The sequence below is a fragment of the Parambassis ranga genome, chromosome 24, assembly GCF_900634625.1.
Source record: "Parambassis ranga chromosome 24, fParRan2.1, whole genome shotgun sequence".
Taxonomy (NCBI): Eukaryota; Metazoa; Chordata; class Actinopteri; family Ambassidae; genus Parambassis; species Parambassis ranga.
Window position 1 is genome coordinate 605921 of NC_041043.1, and position 26192 is coordinate 632112.

At 42.4% G+C, this 26192-nt stretch overlaps 1 protein-coding gene across 2 annotated transcripts in view; it reads left to right on the forward strand.

Annotated features, from left to right (window-relative positions):
- The window catches only part of scara5 (scavenger receptor class A, member 5 (putative)), a 67970-nt gene that overhangs the window by 15421 nt on the left and 26357 nt on the right, over positions 1-26192 (forward strand). For both annotated transcript variants that reach the window (XM_028398061.1, XM_028398062.1), the window contains 4 exons: positions 24075-24271; positions 24514-24692; positions 24837-24963; positions 25058-25226. In XM_028398061.1, coding sequence (XP_028253862.1) covers positions 24075-24271; positions 24514-24692; positions 24837-24963; positions 25058-25226 — 672 coding nt within the window. The remainder of the gene's footprint in view (positions 1-24074; positions 24272-24513; positions 24693-24836; positions 24964-25057; positions 25227-26192) is intronic.

The following is a 26192-nucleotide window of genomic DNA, read 5'->3' on the forward strand; positions in this document are numbered from 1 at the left end:
CAGTCCAGCTTGGCATAGGCAGGTCCTCGGAGGAGCACCTCTTTCTCCCCTGTTTCAATGAATGGGATGTTTTTGCTTACTTTTTGGCAAGACATGGTTACAAATACTCAGTGTTACATCTGGAGTCAGCTCTTGGAATAACAGGTTGTATAAAACACCCAACAAACACATCTAATAGCCAGACATTGGCCCATATATGGCCTTGCAGACAGAATATGTCGGGGTGTTTGAGACTGGAGGATAAGGATCTGTGTTTATGAGCTGGATTGAGATCTGGCGGTTGTGGACTTCTACTGTTATACATGCTACCCTGCAAAGTATTGAGGGATGTCATGTTTTTGTACATGTAGTAAAAGGATGACTTGCTGCAGATCTTAAAACATGGTTCCTCTGATGCTGCTGAGTCATGTTTTCCAGTTGGAGAAAACATGCAGCTCAGGCACGGTGATGCTCTTTTCCTTTTCACCAGCTAATTGCTGGAAAACATGATGGTGGATTTGTTATTCTTCTTTTAAGCCATGAAATCTTCCAACAAGAGCCTGTGTCTTTCAGTGATACTGTAGGTAACAGGCATGTTATTGCCAAGTGGAAACGGGCAGTAGGCCCTGGTTTATTTTTGGGCTCTGGTCTTTGTAGTGCTGTTGCTGCATGTGGTCATGATTTGTTATCGTTGTTTACTTTCTTGTTTTACATCAGTTTCTCCTCCTGCAGAATATTCATAGGACATTCCTGAGTGACAGCTCTGACCTGAGAGAGGATCACATGAGCTCATAAACGCTCATAAACGAATAATAGTTTAGTCTGTTGCAGTGATATTCCAAAAGGACCAGTATGAATGCAGTCCTCTGCCCTTGTCATTGGTCACATGACCAGCTGTGACTTTAATCAGATGAACTGTGTCTGCAAGGCAAGGCAAGGCAAGCTTTATTTATATAGCACCATTCATACACAAGGCAATTCAGAGTGCTTTACATAAGATGAAATCACAGAATAAAAACATATTAAAACATTAAATTAAGAAGGAAATTAAAATCATAAAGAGAATAAAATCATAAAAAAACATCAAATAAAATCAGGATGATTAAATGAGAAGAGTGCAGTCAAGAAATTAGGAGAATGCTGCAGTAAACAAATGTGTTTTCAGGCCTGACTTAAATGAAGTGACTGTCTGAGCAGACCTCAGGTGTTCAGGAAGGCTGTTCCACAGGTGAGGGGCAGAATAACTGAATCCTGCTTTACTCTGGTTCTGACCCTGGGTACACACAGTAGGCCTGTCCCTGATGATCTGAAGCGTCTGGATGGTTCATAGGGAACCAATAAGTCCAGGATGTATTTTGGTCCAAGACCATTCAGTGCTTTGTAGACCAGGAGTAAAGTTTTGAAATGGATCCTTTGACTCACAGGAAGCCAGTGCAGTGATTTGAGGACCGGTGTGATGTGGTCCATTTTCCTGGTGTTACTCAGAACTCTAGCAGCAGCATTTTGGACCAGCTGCAGCTGCCTGATGGATTTTTTGCTAAGACCTGTGAGGACGCCGTTACAATAATCTAGCCTACTGAAAATAAATGCATGAATACGTTTTTCTGTGTCTTGTTTGGACAGAAAGCCCTTGATCCTAGCAATGTTTTTCAGGTGGTAATAGGCAGACTTAGTAATGGCTTTTACATGGGTGTTAAAATTCAGGTCTGAGTCGAGTATTACACCGAGATTTCTGGCTTGGTTTGTGACCTTCAGTGACATGGAGTCAAGGTAAGCACTGATCTTAGCTCTTTCATTTTTGGGGACAAAAACAATCATCTCTGTTTTGTCAGCATTGAGCTGGAGAAAGTTCTGGCTCATCCACTCATTGATTTGTTGAGTACACTTACTTAGTGAGTGTAAGGGACTGTAGTCATGTGATGACACTGATATATAAAGCTGTGTGTCGTCTGCATAGGTGTGGTAGGAGATGTTGTGCTGTTCTATGATCTGAGCTAGGGGCAGCATGTAGATGTTGAACAGAAGTGGTCCAAGAGTGGACCCTTGAGGAACCCCGCATGTGATTTTAGTTCGGTCAGACTCATAGTTACCAATTGACACAAAGTAGTCCCTATCATGTAAGTAAGATTTGAACCAGTTTAACACAGTGCCAGTAAATCCCACCCACTGCTCCAGCCTGTCGAGCAGTATGTTGTGATCAGCTGTATCAAATGCAGCACTAAGGTCCAGCAGTACTAAGACGGAGACTTTGGATGCATCATTATTCTGATGTATGTCATTTAAGACCTTAATAAGTGCAGTCTCAGTGCTGTGGTGTGCTCGAAATCCAGACTGAAATTCATTAAAAAGATTGTTTTGCACCAAAGATGCATGAATTTGTTGAAAAACAGCCTTTTCAATGACCTTTCCCAGAAAAGGAAGGTTAGATATTGGCCTGTAGTTATTTATTGCTGAAGCATCCAGATTTGATTTTTTGAGCAGAGGTTTGATTACTGCACTTTTCAGGGCCTGGGGGGGCCAGGGCCCCTGACTGAAGAGAATTGTTAACTATCTGCAACACATCTGACAATATGCAGTTAAAAACGTTTTTAAGAAAATGTGTAGGTAGATTGTCAAGTGAGCATGTTGTGGGTTTTAACTGTTTAACAGTTTCTGTCAGTGCTATATTATCTAGAAGGTTAAAATGTGCCAGCTTAACTGGTGGATGAGAAGGCACAAGTGACATTATGGTTTTGCCAGAGCTAGAGCTACAGACTGTTTGTCTTATTTTTAACACTTTATCTGTGAAAAAAGATTTTTTAGAGACTTTTTAGACAGCAGTTCAGGTGGGACTGATACTCCTGGGTTTGTCAGTCTGTCTATAACAGAGAACAATGTGCGAGCATTGTTGCTGTTCCTATCGATGATCTCTGAAAAATAGGATTGTCTTGCATTTTTCAGTTCCTGGTTGTAGTTATGTAGGCTCTCTTTGTAAATGTTATAATGAACCTAGAGTTTAGTTTTTCTCCATCTGCGTTCTGCCTGTCTGCAGACTCTTTTTTGAGCTTTAACCAGTGTGGCATTTCTCCAAGGTGACTTTTTCTTTCCTGACAGAACTTTGGTTCTGATCGGGGCAATTGAATCAATAACAGTCATAACTTTGGAACTGAAACTGTTTACAAGGTCGTCAACAGGAGCTGTGGGCAGGGTTGGTGATGGTACAAAAGCCTGTGTGAACAGTGCACAGGTGTTATCATTAATGTGACGCTTTCTGATCACCTTTCCTTCTACCTTGTTGGGATTAGCAGGGTTGGTCGTTTTAAACGCAACACAGTAATGATCAGAAAGAGCAACATCGGTCACCACAACCTCAGAGATGTTCAGACCTTTGGAAATAACTAGATCCAGTATATGTCCCTTGTTATGTGTTGAGTCTGTTACATGCTGTGAAAGCCCAAAGCTATCTAGGATGTTAAAGAGTTCTTTGGCACTTCCATCATTAGGATTATCAACATGAATGTTAAAGTCACCCACTAAGACAACACAATCATAGTCAATGCACATAATAGACAATAGTTTGCCAAACTCATCAAAGAACTTTGCATTGTATTTCGGGGTTTTGTAAATAACTGCAAAGGTTGCTTGACAGGAGGATTTTAGCTGAAAGGCAACATATTCAAAAGAGTCAAACTTTCCATAGGATACCTTTTTGCACTGGAGGCAGTCATTAAACAAAATGGCGACTCCTCCTCCTTTCTTGTGCAATCTTGCTTCACTCATGAAACCAAAGTTAGGAGGATTAGACTCAATAAGAACTGCTGCACTATTGTCTTGCCCCAACCAGGTTTCAGTTAAAAACATAAAATCCAGATGGTGCTTTTGAATAAAATCATTAATTAAGAACGATTTGCCTGCCAAAGACCTAACATTTAAGAGAGCTAAATTTAATGTATTAAAACCTGTGTCCTGTCTATGTTCAGGGACAGACTGAGGGACAGATAGATTTTAAATTTGATAGTACATTTCTTGGATGATGGGGCTTTCTTTTCCTTTACTTATCAAAACAGGAATTGATGAAGCTACGCTGTGGGAGAGTGCTCTCTCCCTGGGCCTCAGGTTGGTAGTGGGATTATTATGGGTACAAGTCCTCAAACAGCAGAAGCCCTAGGTGTCCTAGTCCCTGATTGCAATCTTGGTGCTGTTAAAGGCCTTAGAGGCCAGTTATCTGGGTGGTGGCCGGGGAGGCTTAGATGGTGTGCTTAGGGCAGTGGAAGATGGAGGGGTGGGTTGGGTTGACCTCAGCTGCATAATCTGGGGGGAGGACGGAGGGGAGATACTGCATCTTGGGGGCCTTGAGGGAGGTGTCTGGGGGGATGCTGGTGGATGTTTCAGTGTTGAGGATAGGACTCTTGATCTGGCTAGATTGGGGGTGAGGGGGACCATTTTGATCCCAGACTTCACCAAACTCTCCATGTGACTTGGAAACCCAAGAGGTGAAGCAGGGGGGGAGATGGATATCGAGGAGTTGGAAGAGGATGCAGCTGAGGGGGTGCAGGGCTGTATTGGAGGAGGTGAGGTAGGGAGATCCGGTGAAGCGGTCCTGCTGTTGTCCCCCTGCAGCTGGTGTTCACTTTGCAGTGGAGCCTTAGGTTGGGCCCAGGGGTGGTCGGAGGCGTTTTGGTGTCTCACAGAGTGGAGAAGATTATCGGTTAGCCGCCTCAGTCCACGTCCAAAAAAAGTTTAGAGAAATCTTTTTTCAACAGTTCTGATTCGCCCCTGTTGGTGTCAACTGCACCCACATGCAGAATGATCTGTTTGACTCCTGGGTGGTTTGACATAACCTGAGGGAGAAGTCCTGTTATATCAGTGACCGTGGCACTCGGATAGCTGCATGTGAGCATTCTTTCATTCTTGACGTCACTGATAGCGCCGTCTCCAAGCAGCAAGATATCTTTGTCCTTCACTTCTGACACAGATTCTCTGCCTCTGTGTGCCCGATGTTTCGTCTGTTTTATTCTTTATGTCCCATTTCTTATTGACTGCATTGTATACTGGCTCGTTTACAGCCAACTCAGACAACGGATGATATTTGTTTCTGAGCTGTATGCCTGGTGATGCAGCGTATGTCCCACTGATATTATCATTCATTTTTCTCGTTCTGTGCCTTTTTGGTTTGGCACCAAGTGTATGCCAGGTGGCATCAGTCTGTTTAGGACCAGCTTTCATAAGTTTTGGAAAGGACACAGTGTCATCCAGGTTTAGCGTATCAGCGGCAGAATCATAATTAACACTGCATTTTGTTGATGCATATTTAGTCTTCTTACCACCGGGTGTGATCGGGAGAGTCTCATGGAGTCCTTTTTCCATTTCCAGGGCAAAAATCTTTGCTTTAAGCTCGGTGATTTCCTGAAGATAATTCCAGCAGTTTTGGCAGCGTAAGCTTGTTGTGGTGTCTGCTCCAGACATTTCTTCACTAGGCTGATGAGTAGACAAAGTGAGCTGCAGCAGGTCCGTTGATTTGTTTAAAAAGTTAAAATCCAAACATCCAGTGGTACAAAACGTATCATGGGTATAAAATTGAACTGTAAAATCTTTGGGGGGAAAAAGAGTGAAAGATAAAAAGGTAAAAAGTAAAGTAAAGGCAGGCAAGAGCAGGAGCAAGCAGAAAAGCGTCTGCACTCTTCAGAAGCAAGGTCATTTATAACAGACTGCATCCTCCAGCCCTTCATTCAGGAAGTCAATGTGTTGCGTAGAAACATTTGAATTGCTGAGTGTCATTACACAGTATGTCTTACATATATCTTCTATGCACCAATGACAAAGTCAAAATTTTAAATCTATATGGTTTGGCCCCAGAAGGAGTGTATAGTTTTTAAGTAAAATGACTGTTTGAATGTTTTGGAGCATTTTTTTTCTGCCAGAATTCTTCAGAAAAAAAAACTTTTTTTACCATGGTAGCCAAAAGAATGTCATAATTTCCATGTATGTTCACCTCAGGCTTTACTATATATCAGGCAGAAATTGGCGATAGGAATGTTGCTGGTATGTTGTTATGAGATATGTTGTTGAGCTGCTGTGTGGCATCGCTGTTTTAATCACACAGGGATACCACATGGACACCCACTATGTTTGAACTAAGGATTTCATGACTCCCTAACCCTAACCCTTCATGACTCTTAGGTTTTTTTCTCTCTGTTGAGATTTTTAGTCCTTCTCCTGAAAATTGTGATGCAAAAAAGAAAAGAAAAACTAGACCTGTGGGACACTGGTGAGGCAGAGGTCAGATGTACCTGACAATTATGAAAACAATGACTTGCTCCTTTTAGCAAAACCGCAAGCCTTCGATTACTTTAGCTCTTTTGAGGGTATTTAAAAAAGCACACACTGCATGATACATGATACTGAACTGTCCTGAATGTAGACCATATGTGTGCTAAGTTTATGTGTAGAAAAAGGTTCTAAGGGCAAATCTGTACCACTACTACTACTACTCCTAAGACAAACTTCAAAAGTCTACCACACCCATATGAAAACAGTATTTTTTTTGGCTGGGGAAGACGAGGTGTGATACCATACATATAACACACTCGCATGCATAACACATCCACAAACATACATGGGCCTCTAAATTGACTCTGTGAACATAAAGCCTTTTCTAATGAGTTTCTGTTCTCTGGCCCTTTTCTGAAGAGTCTGGAGACAGTCCAGCATTCCCAGTAGGAGTCCATCATAGGGGTGGGGTGCGCGCACACACAGACACAAACCAAAAGGGAGAGAAAAGTCAGCCAAGACAAGAGCAGCCCCAAAGGTCAGTAGACAGCCTCATTCAAGCAGACACAGGTCATTAACATGTCAAGAAGAATTGGAGCAGACTTCATTCTTTCGCTCTCTACTACTGCAAAGATTTCTTTAATGATTTTCAAGCATTAAGTAAGTTTTCTGTAATTGCTAATGTTGAATAATACACAATATGATAAGAAGTAAATGGACATGTGCCAGGCTATAATAACTCTCAAATATTATGTATATGATATTAAGTTTATGTCAGCTTATGCTTATTCACATTTACTTTGTGCAACTGGTTTGCTTATTTGCTGAATTAAACCCAATGAGTAATGTTTGAAAGTCATAAGGAATAAGGCCGTACATTTTGTTCCAGGCTAAAACATCACCAGAACCACTCAGTGGGTACATGTGAATCCCAATAATTGTGATCATTACCTTACGGACGGACAGACAGACAGGCAGCGGGGCAGCAGGAGTCTGTTGCTGAAGCTGCTTATCAGTCTGTCCACGGTGTTGTAGAGAGGGTGGGAGGGATTGTTCATGATTGACAGGTTTAGCCAGCACTCTTTCCCTCGCCACCTCCTTCATGCAGGACTTCACACATCATTTCAGCTTTGAGCCAAATAAGATCATGAGATGCAATGAAAGCAGACACTGAATTGTGTTAGTCACTCCAACACAAATAAAAGCAGCAGGCCTTACAGATGCAGCCCTCCATAAACAGCTACACTGATTTTATAAATCTGCCGCAGAGGGAGGGGGTTAAAGCTTTGGGATTCCAGCCGTCTAAATTAGTCCTCTTTTTTTCTGTGTTTTTACTAGCAGACTAATTATGCAACAACAGATTACAAAGACTCTTTCACACACACACAGACACACACTGGTTTGATCTGGCTAATTGTGGTGGTGGAGATCAGTGACACATACAATAGTGAATTATGAGAGCTGGCGCCTCAAAGCTGGCTGGGTATTAGTTGGTTGGATGACAGCTAGGAACAAAAGAAATAAAATGTGATGTGTCTTTAACAATAATATTGCTGCTTTTTGGAACTGGATGTGACACTTTGAGCGGTATATATGAGAGGTTCAGTTGTGGTCACATTCCCTGTCTCCTGTGTGTATCTCTGGATCTTAACAAACATGTGTCTCCTACCTCCTAAATGAATCCTGCAGTTTCATCTTTTCCAATCCATTCTCATTCTGATGTTTTTCAATATGGCAAAAGCAGCTTAAATGACCCCTGAAATGAAACATTTTACAGCTTTGTTTACATACTGAGCATGCAGTAATGTAGCACTTTATGGAAGCTGTAAACCAGTTTAGTTGCACGATAGAACTCCAAGGTGTTGGTTTATATGCTGCAAGAGGCAACCGTGAGTGGTGGGGTTTGGAGTGCGGTATGGTACGTGAGGCACCAAAGTTTAAGACTAAAAACACAAACTGCAAGAGTTCAGGCTTTAGTAGTGAAATATGTTGGTGAACTGATGATCTGAAATGAAATAATGTGATGACGAATGTATCAGCTACAGGCATGCAGGTGGAAAGGCAGAAAGCCAAAGCCATGGCCAGAGAGGGAAAAAACAGCGAAGAAAAAGATGTATTGTCCAGATCATTGACTCAAATACAACAGGATCTTCTGCCAGAGTACTGTTTTTTTGGCCCAGATTATTCAAAGCCCCTTGTGGAATGTTAGATTATCTTCAGGTTGTTTCATCTTCTTTATGCAGATTTGTTCATCCTTAGCTGTCAGTGGTTAGTTCAAAACTCTAAATGCAATCAATGTACAAGGCAACAGTTATTTTTAGGGTTTTATCATTTTCTGCTGTAAAGATGATAAAAATCATAAATGCTTAATACCAGGAAAGAAAATTAGAGGTATTCTAGGAACTGGAACGCTCTGTATGTTAACAAAATGGAACGTGCTATATGCTAACAGGCGTGAATGTGCATTGTTTTCATCCAGTAACATTGACATAACGATTTCAGTGAAACACAATAGCCTATTAGCTTGTTCTCTGCAACATCTGTTTCAGCCTCCTGGCTGTAGGGTCATAAGTGTTTCAGCAGTCTACACACTGTTTACAAAATGTTTAAAATAATCTATTCATTCATTGAAACCTGCTCTATCCTGCAGTGCAGGGTCACAGCAATCTACAGGTGAGAGGCAGGGTTACATCATGGACGGGTAACCAGTCCATCACAGGGCACCACACAGACAAACAACCATTCACACTCACACCAACGGGCAATCTAGAGTCACAAATTGAACTAAAGACCATGTCTTTAGAATGTGGGAGGTAGCCGGAGCACCCAGAGAAAACCCACGCACACAGCAAGAACGTGCAAACTCCACGCAGAAAGGCCCCACAGTCAGAATCGAACCAGCAACCTTCTTGCTGTGAGGCTAGTCACTGCACCGCCACCTTACTTTAATAATCCATGAATCGGAAATTATTGTGTACACACACACAGTGTGAAGTCATCTGGCCTGTCACAGTAGGAGCCTCACTTTGATGTCTGCCGCATCAGACTAAGCCCATGTTCAGATTCAACAAACTCTGTGGCTTGCTGTCACTTCATTTGGACATTCCTGCAGCTGAGATACAGCTGGCTCAAGTCCACACATGCAAAACTTTAAAGCAAACAGAGGAAAAACCCCAAAAATACGGCTCCTCATCTACAGTGTCTGCCATTTTGAATCTTTGTCTTGAACATTACATCCATTTGAGTAAACCAAAAGTCTTTGTTGTGCAGATATATTCACATTCCATTAGTAAGAGCCTGCGGCTCAGCAGTGGTGTGTATATATTCACAGCTGCTGCGTTTGTGTGTCTAGGACTGAACCCAGAGCAGCAGTTATGTATGAGTGGGATGCAGACAGGGATGCATGGGTGAACGTGGAGTCCGGACCTCATCCCAAACATGTGATCTGAGTGTGATAAGAATGTCATTTCCTGCCTGCTCCCCACCCTCTGTGGATTTAAAGGGAATATAATGTCGATTAATTTTGCATGGGTCTTTCTTTCCGGTAACCGCTTTATGAATAACATGAAACTAGCAAAGCTTTAGCTTTTGGTTTGTTGTAGAAGATGGCACCACCTTGCCTTGAAGTGTAAAGCAGTGTGCCAAACTGATCCTAGTGATGGACAGTGCAGGTGAAACAGAGAGCAGAAACACATGGTTTTCCTCTTTTTATTATGCTTATATAATCATTTTGTCACCTCAGTAGATATAAATTCTCTTTATGCTATATGCTAAGAGGTCAGATCGCTTTCTTCTCTGGTTGATGGATTGGAAATGCTGCACTGAAGACAAGAAACGGCTACTGAAAAATGACAATTATGCCAGGTGAAGAGGCATTTTACACCGTTTACATTCACAACTTACATTATTCTGTGCATTATAATCATTAATCATGAAAATAAATCCATGACCAACATGACAAAAACATGGCTGTGCCATGGGGTCACCTGTATCCTCAATTGTGGCCAACCTTTACATGGAAGTGTTGGAGGCTTGAGCTCTAGCTTTCTTCCCAGGAACAGCTCCATCCCACTGGTTCAGAAATGTGGATGACACATGGGTGAAGATCCGAACTAGTGAAGTGGAGCACTTCACCAAACGCATAAATGCAGTGGACAAAAACATCCAATTCACTCGGGAGGATGTCAAAGACAACAGTCTGGCATTTCGTGACTACCTTGTTCACTCTGAAGCAGACAGGGGCCTAAGCATTGAGGTCTACAGGAAACCAACCCACACAGACCAATATCTACTTTTTGACTCACACCACCCACTGGAGCATAAGCTGGGGGTCATCAGGACCCTACAACACGGGGCACAAACAATACCCACTAAGACAGAAGGTAGAACTAAGGAGCAAAAACAGGTAAACACAGTGCTCAGAACTTGTGGCTACCCAAACTGGGCCCTGGTGAAAGCTGGCAAAAGGACAGAACAGCAGACAGCCCAACCAGAACAGGACCAGTCACGCCGGAAAAACATTGTCATCCCATATATATCAGAAGTTTCTGTGAAACTCAGAAGGATTTTCAATGCACATCAGATCCCAGTACACTTTAAACCCAGCTCTACACTGAGACAAAAACTGGTCCACCCCAAGGACAAAACTCCCAGAGACAGACAGAACAATGTAATCTATGCAGTTCAGTGCAGTGAGGAATGCTCTGATCTCTATAGTGAAACAACCACTACACAGAAGGATGGCACAGCACAGGAGGATAATAATGTCCAAATCCTAGACAAGGAGGACAGATGGTATGAAAGAGGAGTCAAAGAAGCCATCTATGTGAAATAGATGAAGAATAGAAAAACCCTCTCTAAACAGAGGAGGAGGGCTGAGGCATCAGCTCTCACCTGTCCTGTCTCAACTTTGTCCTTTCATCCCTTCCCAGCAGACTTCACTCACATTCAAACCCTAACGATGGGCCATCAACTAGTCAACTAGTGAGGCATCAGCTCTCACCTGTTCACAACTCTGTTCCTTTATCCCTTCCCAGCAGACTTCACTCACATTCAAACCCTAACGATGGGCCGTCCACTAGACATGCACATGGCCCAGAGACAGTTTCTGGTCGTTAACTGACCATTAACCGACTATAGGGATCTTAGTCATGTGAGCTCCTGCAAGATCCACCCACAGAGGTCCTGAACACATAAAACTCAGGTTCCCAACCAGAAAAGTAGCAGAACTGAAGAAGCCACTTGGGGGAGTGGCGAAACGTCTTCAAAAAACAATCCTTAAGTACAGTTGCCTCGATTAAAACTCTTGGAAATGACTATGACCTGGATGAATGAGAGCATCCACAGATATTACAGTGTATTCTATTCTACTGTTGATTATTGCTTAATGTTTAAAAGCAAAAAAAAATGTGGCTGCCTTTTTTACTGTAAACATGTACAAAGGTATATATTCCCTTCAATGTTTCTTTTTTTATTGGTTAAAAATGGAATTATAACCTCAGAGACCACCACATATCATTGGGTGATCTCTAGTACAGTTTTAAAATGCGCTTTCTTTGACAGTAGCTAAAGTTTGGTGGGTTCAATGAGATTTTGTCAGACTTTCCTTTTGTCTTTGTGGTCTAATCCTAGCTAGAAATTCTCATATGCAGTGACTGGACTCTCACACACAAGTGTCTTACATACAATCACTAGACACACACACACTCAGCTGATCTCTATTTTACTAATTGAGAGACTATTGCAGCTGATACTGCTGGACCTCTGTTCAATTAGGTCAGTCTCTTCAAAGTGGATGGCAGACACAGGTGCAAGACAGCCAGCAGCTTAGACCCCGTTTATTATTAGTTAAACTGGTATTTTGAAAAACAAAGACTGTTTGCCTCTGAAAACGAATCTTTCTAAATACTCTAAAAAGTGGAGATTTTGGAAAACGCCGTATTCACGTTTTAATGTGAACACACAAAAACTGAGAAAAATGGAGTTTGCGGCAGTCTGCGCGTCAGTTCGTGAGACCTTTTTTTGTGTAGTGTGTCGGCTGTAGTCTAGTAATAGAAGCATTCCAGGTAGTGTTTGCATTTCTGTTGTTGTAAGCACTTTTCATGTGTTTGCATTTGATACAGCTCCTCTTACTATGTAGAGGAGCAGAGACATGCTAGGTCTCCAGGTTTAGCAATTTTGTAACAACTTCTGACACAAAAGCTGTGTCTCAATTCAGGGTCTGCATCCTTCGGAGGACGCAGCCTACTACACGGTCTCAGGAGGCCACGTCCTCCTGAGGATCCTCCGGAGGATCCTCCACCGTTGGTAAATGGGACGGTCTGGCCTTCAAAGCACTTCCTGATTGTGGCGCAACGTCATAAATTTTGCCCCGGGAAAAACAAAAGCAGCGACAGCGACACAACACGGACTAGACAACAAACGGGACAACAGTGTGGATTTAGAAATTTGGAATTTTTTAATATATTTATTTGTTGTTGGAGGAAGAGGAGAGGCGGCTCCAGCGGCAGCAAAACCGGTGACGGCTCATTTTCTTCAGGCTGAGAGTGCAGTGGGGAGGTAACAGTAAGCTGCTGTTTAACCATATTATTGATCATAATTAATATACCAGTTACTGAGCAAATGCTAGCCATATAACCAGTAGATAGACAAATATGATTAAATGTAATTTATATTTTATTCAATTGTAAGACTTGATACAGGGTCTGTTTGTAATTTTAATACTTTAAATTAAATAGCTAAATGTTTATTTTTGCCCTTTTTAAAAACATCTTTATTAACATGGCAGCCGCCGATTGTCAGCCCTGCAAACCCTGATGGACGATGTGGTGGACAGAGGAGACAGACACCCCCCTCCCCCAGATGATGTCCCACTCACAGCCAGAGGACTCCAAGGTCTTCACCGTGGCATCCGGTTTTAAAAATATATCAAATAAATCTTTTTTTGCATAGACCTTTTAATTAACTTCAGTTTGATTGATTTTCACTACTGTTGATTAGAACTGAAGTTAATTAAAAGGTCTATGCAAAAAAAATTCAAAAAAAATATTAATCTGACATATTTTTAAAACTGTTAAAAGTTAGGGGATGTTTTTGTCCCGAACAACACATAAGGGTAGTGTTTGCGAACAGTCCATGAGGGTTAAATAACACAGAACATAAAAATCACTGCTGTCCACCATCCTCTCAATGAGCTGAGGTCTGTCCGTTCTTTCTCTCTGTCTCTCTCCCTCTCTCTCTCTGCTCCCTCTCTCTCTCTCTCTCTCTCCTCTCCCTCTCTCTCTGCTCCCTCTCTCTCTCTCCTCTCCCTCCCTCTCCAGCCTCATCTCCTCCGTTATCAATTGTCAGGTTTCATCTGTTTCTCTCTGCTCCTCCTACAACAAAATGACAACAGACAGAATGATCATTTGATATAATAACGATAATATTGCTCCTTACGTGAACTATACTTTATACTATACTACAGTAAACAGTCAAGAAACAACATCCAATCAAAACGTTTAGTTTACAGCCATTAGGCAGGTAATCACCCGGAGGAGGAGAGAGCACATTAGGAAGGGGAAGACAAGACACTTGAAACAAGAGGGAGGTCAGTGATTTAAAAAGAATAAAGCAGGAAATAATAAAAAACCAGAGAAGCAAACTAGAAAGCAAACACAACCAAACTACAAAATAAAAGCCCTGACTCATGCTAAAACCCTGAAAGGATGAATATTTATGCATTATATAACTTTATTTAACATACACAAAAATCATTACATTGTTTTCTTTTTTGTAAGTTTTATTCAAATAAATATTATACAGCAACAAAAAGGAAGAATAACAGGGTGAATAGTTTATTAAATATTTGAAATTTTATTTAAAAATAATCAATTATTTATTAGGTAGTTTTTATAGATTTTCTTTAGTTAAATTGTGTCTATTAAACCACAGCACAGCATCATGGTTATGAGGGAAAAGAGCTTTTAATTATTTATATTACTTACAGGAAAAATAAAATTTACAAATTTAAAATTTACAGGAAAAATAAAATTTAAATAAAAAATAATGCTTGGTGAAGATGATAATGAGTCCTTTGAGGCTCTTATTGTCATGACCTGGTGTTTATTTCTGGTTTTGTTTCCTTGTTTTGGGTTTTTAGTTTAATCTGTGTTTAGTTATTGTTGTTCTCCTGTAATCCTAGGGCTAGTGTTTTGTTTCTGTGGGTTTTTGTTTAGTTCTTGTGTCTTGAAGTTTCCCAGTTGTGGAAGTTCCATACCAACAATGCGTTGAGCTGCCTTCACCACTCGGTTTAAGCTGGATCCATACTCCACGAGAACAGAGAACTCGTTACGCCCACAAAATGACATCATTTTTCTCTCGGAGAGCCTGTTCTGAAGCTCTATCGGACACATGGCCCAGGCAGAACTTTTTCTCTTAGTGCTATGCGAAAACAATTGGTGTGATTGGTCAGAATTTAGTGGGCATGATAAATGTGGAGAACGGCAAGAGCTTCTTCAGGTACAGAACACACAGACAGAAGGAGGAAGTACAGCGACGATGGACAGTTTAGATGAGCAGCTGGCAAACAGCTCCTGGAAGGAGAAAAACGGCGCACAGAGGAGAGTGTCTGTCCAAAAGGTGGCAATAAAAATGAATCCCAGTATTGATCACGGCGTTACAGTGGCTCGACGCACACATTAAACACCGGGAGATATGATGTATTATTGCAGACAGTCATCCACATGTTCACAGAATTAAATTCACACAGACCAGAGGTCTGCTACAGTCAGCTACACTGATCTTCTATCTATTGTCATACTATACACCCTCTTCCCTGAGCATTATCAGCTCATTAGGCCAGGTAACCACGAGTGTGCTCACAATTTGCAATACAATTGCCAACCTTGTGTGTGACGTGCGCTGCGTGGGAGGGTCGTATGCACACACACTTCTCCCGAAAGAAACTTTTTTTTTACTCCTACCACCTGTGGAGCGAGTTCTCTGTTCTCTGTTCTCATGGAGTATGGAACAAGCTTTAGCTGTAGTTTTTTAGCAGCAGTGCAGAGAGCATACTACACTGTTGGTCAGGATGGACTTTGTCGTGTTCAAGTAGAATTTCAGCAGCAGGGGAGGAGGGAGTTTAACCTGTTTTAACCGTGTCAGGAAAAAGTAGCCAGTCTACTTCTAGTCTGTAGGTGGATTCATTTCTGTTGGAGATCGGTCTGATGACTGTGGTGTTGTCTGCATATTTAATTATGGCATTGGAGTTGTGGCTGGGTTTGCAGTCATGTGTGAATAGTGTGAAGAACAGATGGTTCAGCACACCACCCTGTGCTTAAGACGACAGTAGAGGAAGTGTGGTTTCCTACTTTAACTTGCTGTGGTCTTTTTGTGAGAAAGTTCATGATCCAAGTGCTCAGAGTGAAGTTGAAGCCCAGGGTGGGCAAGGGATCTGAACTTGTAGAGTTTTCTTGAAGATGTTTCATGCTCACTTTAGGAGGAGTTTGCTTTGACTTACCACAACCAAGCCTAATCCTATCCTTTTAGTGTCATGGGAACTTACAAACTAAAAGTTAGTAGCACACACGCAGGCTGTAGATCAAGAGATAAATGAAGGCACCATGTTGTTTTTGGCTTTGCCTTTAGGAATGCAGCTCTGACAGACCTCCCTCTGTCTCCCATCACTGTCCTGACCATGACACTGTCCAGTCAGCCTACTTGTGTGCATGTGTGTGCATGTGCTCATGGCATTGTGGGTATCCAGATGTTGTTTTTGCTCTTATCAGTCTGGGTACAGTGAGGACTGGGAGCCTTTTTGGTGGTAAAACCTGATTTGATGGTGTACCTTAACAAAGAAGGCAGGAAGTCCTTAAAGCAATAAGTTTGGGGAAGAAGTACAAAGGAACAGGAAGTCATTTTGCTGCAAATACACAACGATGAACTGCAAGGATGAACACACTGAGGGTTGTTGTTTTACACTTAGTGGTATCTTCTTTTTATAAAGACATTTCAGTGGCTGGATGGTCTTTTTTCTTATCATTTTGTACTCACATAAGTGCCATATATCATACCAGCTTTAATTAGTACTTACCTAGCAGCCCACCTGACAGATGTACTATGTTTTATTTGAAGAGCCATTTACAGTATTGTATAATATATATATGATGATATATTTGAGGTCTATTCCACTTAAACCACACACAGCAGTGCTGTCTCAGTGTGAGTTTACAGTGACAGAATTCCACTTCATTAAATCCAGTTAACCCCTCTCCAACCATGAACTTGACCTGCCCCTCCTGACCTGTTGTTTACGTGTAGTTTGTTCACCTTGTGGTTGTGTGTTTAGTGAATGTGCTTCCCAGCCTGAGTGAAGTCAGACAACAGTGCAGACTAACATAAGATCCTTTCACATGACACAGTGAAGCCCAGCTGTTGAGCTGGCCTGGTCTCCTAGCATTTGATACATGAATGGACAAAGTGTCCTCGTCTGTGTCTGAACAGAAGCATTCAAAGACCATGAAGCTGTGAATTTAGGACTAATCTCTTTCAAATACTGCTGCCATGCCACTGTGTGTGTGTGCTTATGTGAAATACACAGTAAAGAATGGGGGTAGTAGGAAGACACACAAGATGACTTTTCCATCCATCAGAGCTGAGCATTAAAATGGATTTTTCAGGCGACCGTCTCGCCTTTCAGTCCGTTTCTCATCATCAGTGTCTAAAATCACATGGGGAGACAAGGAGACAAAGGTGATAGAAAGACAGTAGGGTCAGGCGCAGAGGTCATTTATCAACATCTGTATTGAAAATGAATGTATGCTCTTGTTTTTCTAGCAACAGACAAAACTAAAATATCATTAGGTTTTATTTTTAAGCTTCGGACAAAGGTCAAGGACAAAGGCAATTACTGAATTACTAGTTCGTTCTTATCAAGTGATTCAGGGGGTCATTCAGTCTGTCCTTCAGTCTTCAGCTTTGGCACTTAAGTTCGCTTCTCTAATGAGAAGTTGTGGGCACAAGTGTTGAAGAGTGGACAAAGCACCCAATAAATACTGCTTTTAGAGGAGCAAAGACAATTCTTCTACCCTTACAGTGACCCTTGTGGTTTGATGAATGAGGATGCTGTATATACAAAGATCTCCACGTTAACAGTGCAGTGCTTTAACAGACAATAATTAACAGAGCACGGTTTCTAAATGCTAATGAATGATTCCTGGAGGCGGCGGTGTAACCAGAGAAAACCTAAGTGAGACCTGCTGTGGAAAAATGTGTTTGAATGTGTCCTGGCAGCAGTATATCTGTTATAGGTTTATATGTCTTTGCTCTAATAGCACACAGTTGTCTTGAACTGTGAGAACACACAGACCCAATCTGTCTGCGGGTAAGGAATGTAATTCTGCACCTTACTGTGGCTGCTCTGACAAATTTCACTAAATTTGGAAACCAAAAATTTGGATGCCATTTTTGGATCGCTTTAATGTTAAACTCTGTTCCAGAGCGCCATGTGTAACTTCTAATTATCCTTAAAGGATTAGAAGTACAAATGTGGTATTGACTCATAGTTTTGCATGAAGAGGGATACCAATGCAGATTTCTGCTTTTGCAGTGTAGCAGTGTTGACTGAGTGTTTTGGGGCTTGGGAATAAGATGCTTACCTCTTCTGGTCTCCATCATGGACAAGCACCTGCTCATACAATATTTTTTATAAATGCAGGCTGTGGAACTTGACGTAGAGGTGATGAAGGCCTCTTTTTGTCAGACGCAATATTATAATTGATCTCTGTAAATAAATTTTTTACAAAGTAAGGCAAAGTACCATAAATAGTATTGATTTGATCGAAATATCATAGTATCGTGATCGAAATATCATAGTATCGTGATCGATTTTTACTTTTACATTGTTTGGCCATTGTTTTCATAATATAGCAGCACCCGCTGCAGGAGGACCATGTTGAGGAGGTCAGATGTCAGACTTGGTTCAGACGGAGCTCCAGCAGCTGATGGGTCTGCTCCAGGCTCAGGATTTGAATTCTGACCTGTCAATCAGTAAACAATAAACATTTATATATTGTCAATAAACAGAGCTTTACTGTCTTGCATATGATTGGTGTTCAGACTAAAGTAGAGCAGGTAGGTGTCTGGTGATGTGAGGTAGCTGAATATCTCTAGGGAGCAGACTGCTCTGTAAACAATTTTTTTTTATTTTAGATACTTTAATAATCTGAAATTCTTTACAGCTGCTGCCAAGCAGTGTCATACAATGACTAGCAAGGCGCGCCCAAGTGTCTTGCCCAAGAACACACAACAGTGACTAGGGAGGAGTTGGGATCAAACCACCAACCTTCTGGTTACTGGACAACCCTGCTATACCACTGCGCCACTGTTGCACTAAAGATTCATAAATCCAATGCTAAGTGGCTGTGTAGCATCACTACCCTTGTTGATTAGCTTTACAGGAGTTCATCCATAACACAAACTGACTGAGTAGGAACACACTACGCTGAGCATTCAAAGCAAAGACGGTGTAGCATCATGGCTAGTCATGGTGACTAGCTTAACATGACTGCTGTGGCTAGTTAGCCTGCAACACTGCACTCATTATTATATAAATAGTATTACACACTGTTTTCATACACTAACATTTTTGCTTGGCAGATCTAGCTTGCAATAACTGCCACATTTATCATGATGTTATGTGTTTTTTACTTGTGAATGAGATCCGGCTGATGCAGGTCGCGGTGCGACCCTTCTGTGAACACATACTGCACGTCCCTGTGATTAGGAGGCGTGGCTTCAGGGTGGGCTCAGAAAGAAGAAGGCGGGAGTGTATTTTCAAATTCTGGCTGTTACTCACTGAGTTTTCAAGATCTCCTACCCTACCTTTAACTCTTATGCTGGTCTTAGGTACATTTAACTAATACTAATTCCACCGAGCCTAACCAACCATAGCTGTGCCTGGTCGTATGATGTATATAAGGCAACACACTTCCATTAGAGGTACGGGGGGATCCAGCACATGGCAGGAATTGACACCAGTGGACCATTTTTCTGATCAATAAGATAAGATAAGATAAGATAATATAATATAATCTTTTATTAGTCTCCCACAGTTCACTGTGTTAGAGCAGCAACAGCACACAAAAGAAGAAAAAAATATATAGAAAAATACATAAATAGATTGAACACAAGGTGAATGAATGCTTGATTAAATACCAGAATAAAGGGACTCGAGTACTAAACTGTTATTGCACATGATGATCTGGTATGGTGAAAATGAATGTTTTTAATTAATTAACAGAATAAAGTGACTAACAGAATAAAAACAGAATAAAGTGACAGTACTGAACATTACGATCTGGTGTGGTAAAGATGACAGTTTACATTATATACATAAGAGCTGTTATTGCACTGCATGACCAAGTTATTATACAGGAGGTAGTGTGGTCTTAGCTAGGAGAGGATGTATACATACATATGCATATGTACACACACATATACACATAAGCTACTGCGAGCAGGCCTGATTGTACAGTCTGACGGCAGCAGGTAGGACCTGCGATAGCGCTCCTTTACACAGCGTGGATGGAGCAGCCTGTCACTGAAGGAGCTGCTCAGTGCTGTGCATGGGGTGGGTGGTGTTCTCCATCAGGGAGGATAGCTTTGCCAGCATCCTCCGATCCCCCACCTCCTCCACAGGATCAAGTGGGCTCCCCAGAACAGAGCTGGCTTTCTTAATCAGTCTGTTCAGTTTCTTCCTGTCTGCTGCCGAGGTGCTGCTGCTCAAGCAGACCACTCCATAAAAGATGGCAGATGCCACCACAGTGTCATAAAAAGTCCTCATGAGTGGTCCCTGTAATCCAAGGGACCTGAGTCTCCTCAGGAGGTGGAGTCTGCTCTGGCCCTTTTTGTAAAGTGCAACTGTGTTGTCAGACCAGTCCAGTTTCTTGTTCAGATGAACACCCAGGTACTTATAAGAGTCCACTCTTGTCTCAATGTCCAGTCCCTGGATGTTCACTGGTGTGGGGCAGGAGTGGTTGTGCCTAAGGAAATTCACCACCAGCTCCTTGGTTTTACCCATGTTCATCTGGAGATAGTTTCCATGGCACTAGTCTGTAAAGTCCTGGATAAGTCCTCTGTACTCCCTGTCATCGTCGTCTGTGATGAGGCCGACCACTGCAGAGTCATCAGAGAACTTCTGTAGATGACAGCTGGGTGAGAGGTGGCAGAAGTCTGCAGTGTAAAGTGTAAAAAGGAAGGGAGCAAGAACAGTTCCTTGTGGGGCTCCCATGCTGCAGATGACCACGTCAGACACACAGCCCTGTGCCCTCAAACTGTGGTCTATTTGTCAGGTAGTCCAGTATCCATGATGTGAGGTTGTGGTCCACCCCTGATTGCACCAGTTTGTCCCCCAGGAGAGTGGGCTGGATGGTGTTAAACGCACTGGAAAAATCATAGAACTCACAGTGCTCCCAGCTTTCTCCAGGTGAGAAAGAGACCTTTGTAGGAGGTAGATGACAGCATCATCCACTCCAATGCCAAGCTGATAGGCAAACTGCAGGACGTCCATCGATGAGTCCACCAGGGGGCGCAGGCAGGAAAGAACCAGCCTCTCCAGGGTCTTCATCAGATGGGATGTCTGTTGAGGTTCTTTGGCACCGGCACCACATATGATGTTTTCCACAGTAGTGGTACCTTTGCCAACCTCAGGCTTAGGTTGAACATGTGCTCAAAGATCCCACACAGCTGTTCAGCACAGGGCTTTAGGAGCCTGGCACTGATGCCATCCGGACCTGTAGCTTTCCTCGCTTTGATCTTAGCCAGCTCTCGCCCTTCCAGACACCACTGATGTTGTTGTCCTGCAGCTGAGCCTCCAGTTTCCTCCTGTATATGTTCTTCCCCTCTTTGATCCTCCGCCTCAGTTCCTTTTGCACAGTCCGCAGCTCCTCCCTGTTTCCTGACTTGAAGGCTCTCTTCTTCTCTTTAAGGAGAGCCTTGATGTCAGGGGTGATTCAGGGCTTGCTGTTGGAGAAGCAGCGAACCTTCCTGGTAGGTACATAGCTCTCCATACAGAAGTTGATGTAGTCTGTTACACACTGAGTGAGACCATCTATGTCCTCCCCATGGTCCTCTGAAAAAACTTCCTACACAGTGGACTCGAAGCAGGGCCTCCTCAGCTTCGTCGGTCCATCTCCTTACTGTGCGAATGACTGGTGGTTGCCTGCTCACAAGGGGTTTGTACACTGGCTGAACATGCACCAGGTTATGGTCAGATCTTGCCAGAGGGGGGAGGGGCGGTGTCACATAGGCCTCCTTGATGTTGGCAAAAAATAAATCCAGTGTTTTATTGTCTCTGGTTGGGCAGGTGACATACCGTGTGAATGTGGGCAGTGTGGATGATGGAGAGGCATGATTGAAGTCACTGGAGATGAGAAAAACGCAGCTGATGACAAACCATCATTTAGCAATCAAGCAAGAGATTTCAGCTTATTTACTTCTTCAGCTCATTGGGAGTAAAGCTAACACACATAATCAGCAGGAATGTAGATGGTTTGTTTGCATCAGTGGCACTTCTCTTCCTGCTGATGTTTCTTGACCCTGGATGCTGAACCCCTGCACACACACAGGAACACATTGTCATCACGACAAACACTCGGAGTGTGTCAGGCTGTCGTGCGTAAAGGGAATTATCCGCCTACCTCCATTTCCTAAGAAATTCCTTATTTCTCCATCTGAGGGGTTTTTTTTTTCACGCACTGGTCCTGCAGAGAGGATGTTGTCATGGTGCATTGCTGGGTGTCTGCTTACAAAATATCTCCCAGGCGATGGAGCCGTTACCATGCAGCGTGCTTTCAACATAACATAAAACCGAGGAGATTTTTCTCATTAGACACAGTGGAGAACAGAGAGAGTGGCCTTTATGCCACAGCCAAACACCAGATCCGCTCTGTGTTAACTGTCAACATATGTGATGGAACAGCTAAAATAAGCACTTTTCAGATCATGCTGACTCAAAGTCACATGCTGTTTTTCTTACGGATGATTTGTGTGTTTACTGCATATCTCTCTATCTCTCTGCATTTAGGGCTAATATTTTTGACATTTTAATAGAAAAATCTTATTTATGTATTTTATTGGTTTGATATTTTAATGTTAAGCACTTTGGTAGGTTATGCCCTTATGAATGTGCTATGTAAATAAACAAAAAGTACCTTAGAGTCAGGTTCATGGCTTATTCAGAGTCATTTAGGTTTGCACCCCCTTGTCGTTCCATTGGGCCCATCGCCCTGTGCTGGCGTCATGACAACATTGTGTCCGTGGCGCCCGCTGGTTGGCTCGTCTGCTTCCACGATGAAGATTGTTGGACCAATCAGGGACCTTTTGAAGAAGACATGCCTCTCATAGTAGTACTCGTGTTGGCTAGCACTATGCTTGTGTTCTTGCCTCTCGTTTTTAGCACAGGTTTTGGTAGCTTCTGTTAACCCCATGCACTCTGTTGCTTTGTTTACTGTCGGAGCTGTTGTGTCTTTTGTTACAGTTGTTTATTTGAAAGCTCCCACTTTTTTGATTGCTTGATTTTGTTATTCTTTTATTAATTGGTTTTATTTATTTTGTCAATTAAAAAAAATTTGCCTAATCAATTTCATCTGGTTTATGTTTCTTCCCTTTCCCCTAGCAGAGCCAGGGGTGGTAACACCTTGTTTACTTTGTTTGTTTTCATTTGAATCTGTAGTTTTCTGTATTCCTAGTTGTTTTGGTGTATTTGTATTTTCCTGGGTTTGGGTTTATTTTGCCCTCTTTAGATTGTGGTTCCTTTCTGTCTGTTTTACGTTTTCGTCTTGTGTTCCCTCCATTCTTGATTATTTAAGGCCATTGTTGCCACCCATTGTCTCCATTGTCCCCATTTGTTTGTGTGCAGTTCATTCAGGATTTGTTTTTTTTTAACATTTTGTTTGATTATTTTTTTAGTTTCAGTCTCTTTTTAGTTCTTTTGTTAGTTTGGCCGTTAGATTGTTTTTTAGACGTTTTTGTCCAACCATGGATAATATACATTGTGTATCATGGCTAAAGAGAGCCCTAGCAAAAAAAAAACTCACATAATAATAGCAAGTGAGCTAAGCTTAGCCACCTAGCTAAAGACATTTCCATCTAGGCCTTGCTGCAAGGGATTGTATCTCCCGGCTGACCTGGGAGTAACTGGGGGAAGGAAGTTGCTACCATGATGTTTGACTAAGCGGTTGGGAGGACGGATGGACTTTGTATTGCATTATATAACATAAGTAATTTGCAAACAAGCTAGCCAATTTAATACACAGGTCACTTCAGTGATTTTAGCATTGGGCATCTCCTTAATATTTAACCACAGTAGGTGTGTACTTTAATCTGACTGAACTGAAAAACTGTCCTGCATCCTTTCAGTAGAGAGCAGTCTACTGACATATATAACTTTCAGAAGTAGCTTATTGCCTCTAAACAGTAGCATCCACACACCAGGAAGTGCAGTAAAACACTCTTTTATCACTGGAAATCCATACGTCATATCTTGAAAATCCTTCTCCTGCAGGCAGTGTTTCCACAATGTCACGTTACAGCAGAGAGCCTCACAGTCAGCCAAGTTTGGAAACTCATAAAAATATTTAGCTCTTGATTTAACACAGCAATACATTCAGCAACCAAGATCCGTACAGGCGTCTCAATCAACATCTGCTCTGCATTACGGCACTGGCCAGCTCCATGCTGACAGTAGTGACTGATATTAAATGAAACCCGATTTGGGGACTTTTGCTGTAGCTGTGGGATCATTGAATCAACTCTCAGAACGAATCTCTCACTCCTCTATCACTCTCTCTCTCTCTGTCACTCCCCAGTCTCACGCTCCCAGGTGCCTTCGCAGCAGGAGGTGCTGATGGAGAATACGACCCGGATGTCGGAACGCTCCCGGCTGCACCAGCAGAACCTCGGAGAGGACTGCCCTCAGGCCGATCTGCTGGAGAACATCTGGAAACTGGAAAACCTCTTCCAGAACCACAGCGACTGGCTACAGAGGCTGGAGATCCTCATCAAGGTACTAGTCAAGATTAAAAAAGACCAAACATGTCTGTATTATGTTTAGCTGGAGGGATGGAGGGAGGGTGGGAGGGAGGGAGGTGTTCTGTGAAACAGGAAGAAGAAGCAATCTGGAGTTGTGTTAGCATCATGACGTAATAAAATCCTTCAACATGTGTTCATCTGATAGGTTCAAGCTACCTAAAATTTCGATGTGATTCTGCACCACTGTCAGTCAGATGAGTCCTCTTCCTTTTGCAGGGCCTCGAGGTGGAGTTGAGGAGTGTTCAGGCTCACTCCCTTCAGTCAGAGGGCTACCTGGTGCAGCTGGATGACAGGTTGTCTTCACTAAGCAACTCCCTTGAAAGGAACCTGACAGGCCTGAGCGTGGAGGTGTACCGTGCCTCATCAAGGGTCCGTGACCACGACCACCTACTCAGGTATGTTATCATCCTGCTGGGCTGTTTTTATTTATAAATCTTACTGCTATAGTATTGATTGACTGTCCGTGATTAATCAGTCAATGTATTTTGATATTTTATGGACAAACCAGTGAAAAAATGTTCTTGTTCTACTTGTTTCAGGGAAACCTCTGGTCAAGTAAGTACTCTGAGAGAGAAATTAGACGAGGTTAACTGGACCGTTGGAGCTGTCAATCACACCTTCAGCAACGACATCAGTATTCACCACTTGAAGATACATGACTTGCAGGTTAGAAGTCCACGACAGATTTCAACAAAAATATTCTGCATTTTAAAAGTGCTGCTGAAAAAGACCTGTTCTCACTACGCTCGTTCTACTCCAGATCCAGATCAGCAACATCACGGAGGACACCAGCAGTTTGTGGGTGACCCACGTCCACACGGAGGCCCAGCTGAGGAATGAGATGGAGATCCTGAACACCATCACAGAGGACCTCCGTCTGAAGGACTGGGAACACTCCATGGCCCTGAAGAATCTCACCATATTAGAAGGTCAGCAGACGGAAACACAATAGAAACAAAGTTTAAGTCCCTTTTAATAACATGTCATATTAGGTAACTACAAGGAGTCGTCTCTGCTGTAGCCTCAGTGCAGCATTGCCTGTGCTGGCATTGCTCACACATGCATATATCTCCTGCTATCATTACTCAGCCAATACTGTATCTTGATGACACAAACACACATTACAACACTGTGATGTGAACACATTAGCCATTTTTAGCCAACAGTGTACATACTAAGGCATCCTTTTACAATGATGACCAGTATTTTTGTTCGGATGTGTTCCTCATCTAGACCTTCTCTATATCCTTTTTTGGCTGCGCTATCCACCCATAATGCAACACCTTGTATAGATGTGCATCTAAACACCTTGCTCCATCACTATCAAATGTGTGTGCAGACCTCCTCATATGGCCCTCCCACTGCAGGGCGCAGGTTTTGAACATTTCTCTGCTGAACAATGCCAGAAACAGCCGTTTAGGTGAACATAATTGAAGCGGGCGAGGAGGAAGATATCAGTCTTGCTTGTTTGCCCAAATATCTGTTTACCTGAATAAGGGATGATAACAAGCACACATGTGCTCGTAGCATGATAATAGCTTAAACAATAGGTATGGAAGACAGTATTGTTTTACCTGTGTGGATTCTGCACCCCTTAAGTAGCTTTTCCGCTTCTCCACATTGGCCACGCCCACTCTAAAATTCCGACCAAAAGTTCTCGGACTCGGATTAAAAAAAGTTATGCGTCAAGAACAAGCTGGGAGAGCTGACGAACCAGCGCTCCAAGAACAAAGTGATGTCATGTAACAGCCTTTAGCATTGTTTAATATTTTTGTTGTAAGTAATATGTATCTCAAAAACATTACCAAAGTCCTCAAGGACCTCAGTGGATGCTATGGCCCTGGAGAGAAACAGTAGTGTTCCAAAAGTTGGACATGGTTGCTCAGAACTTTAAT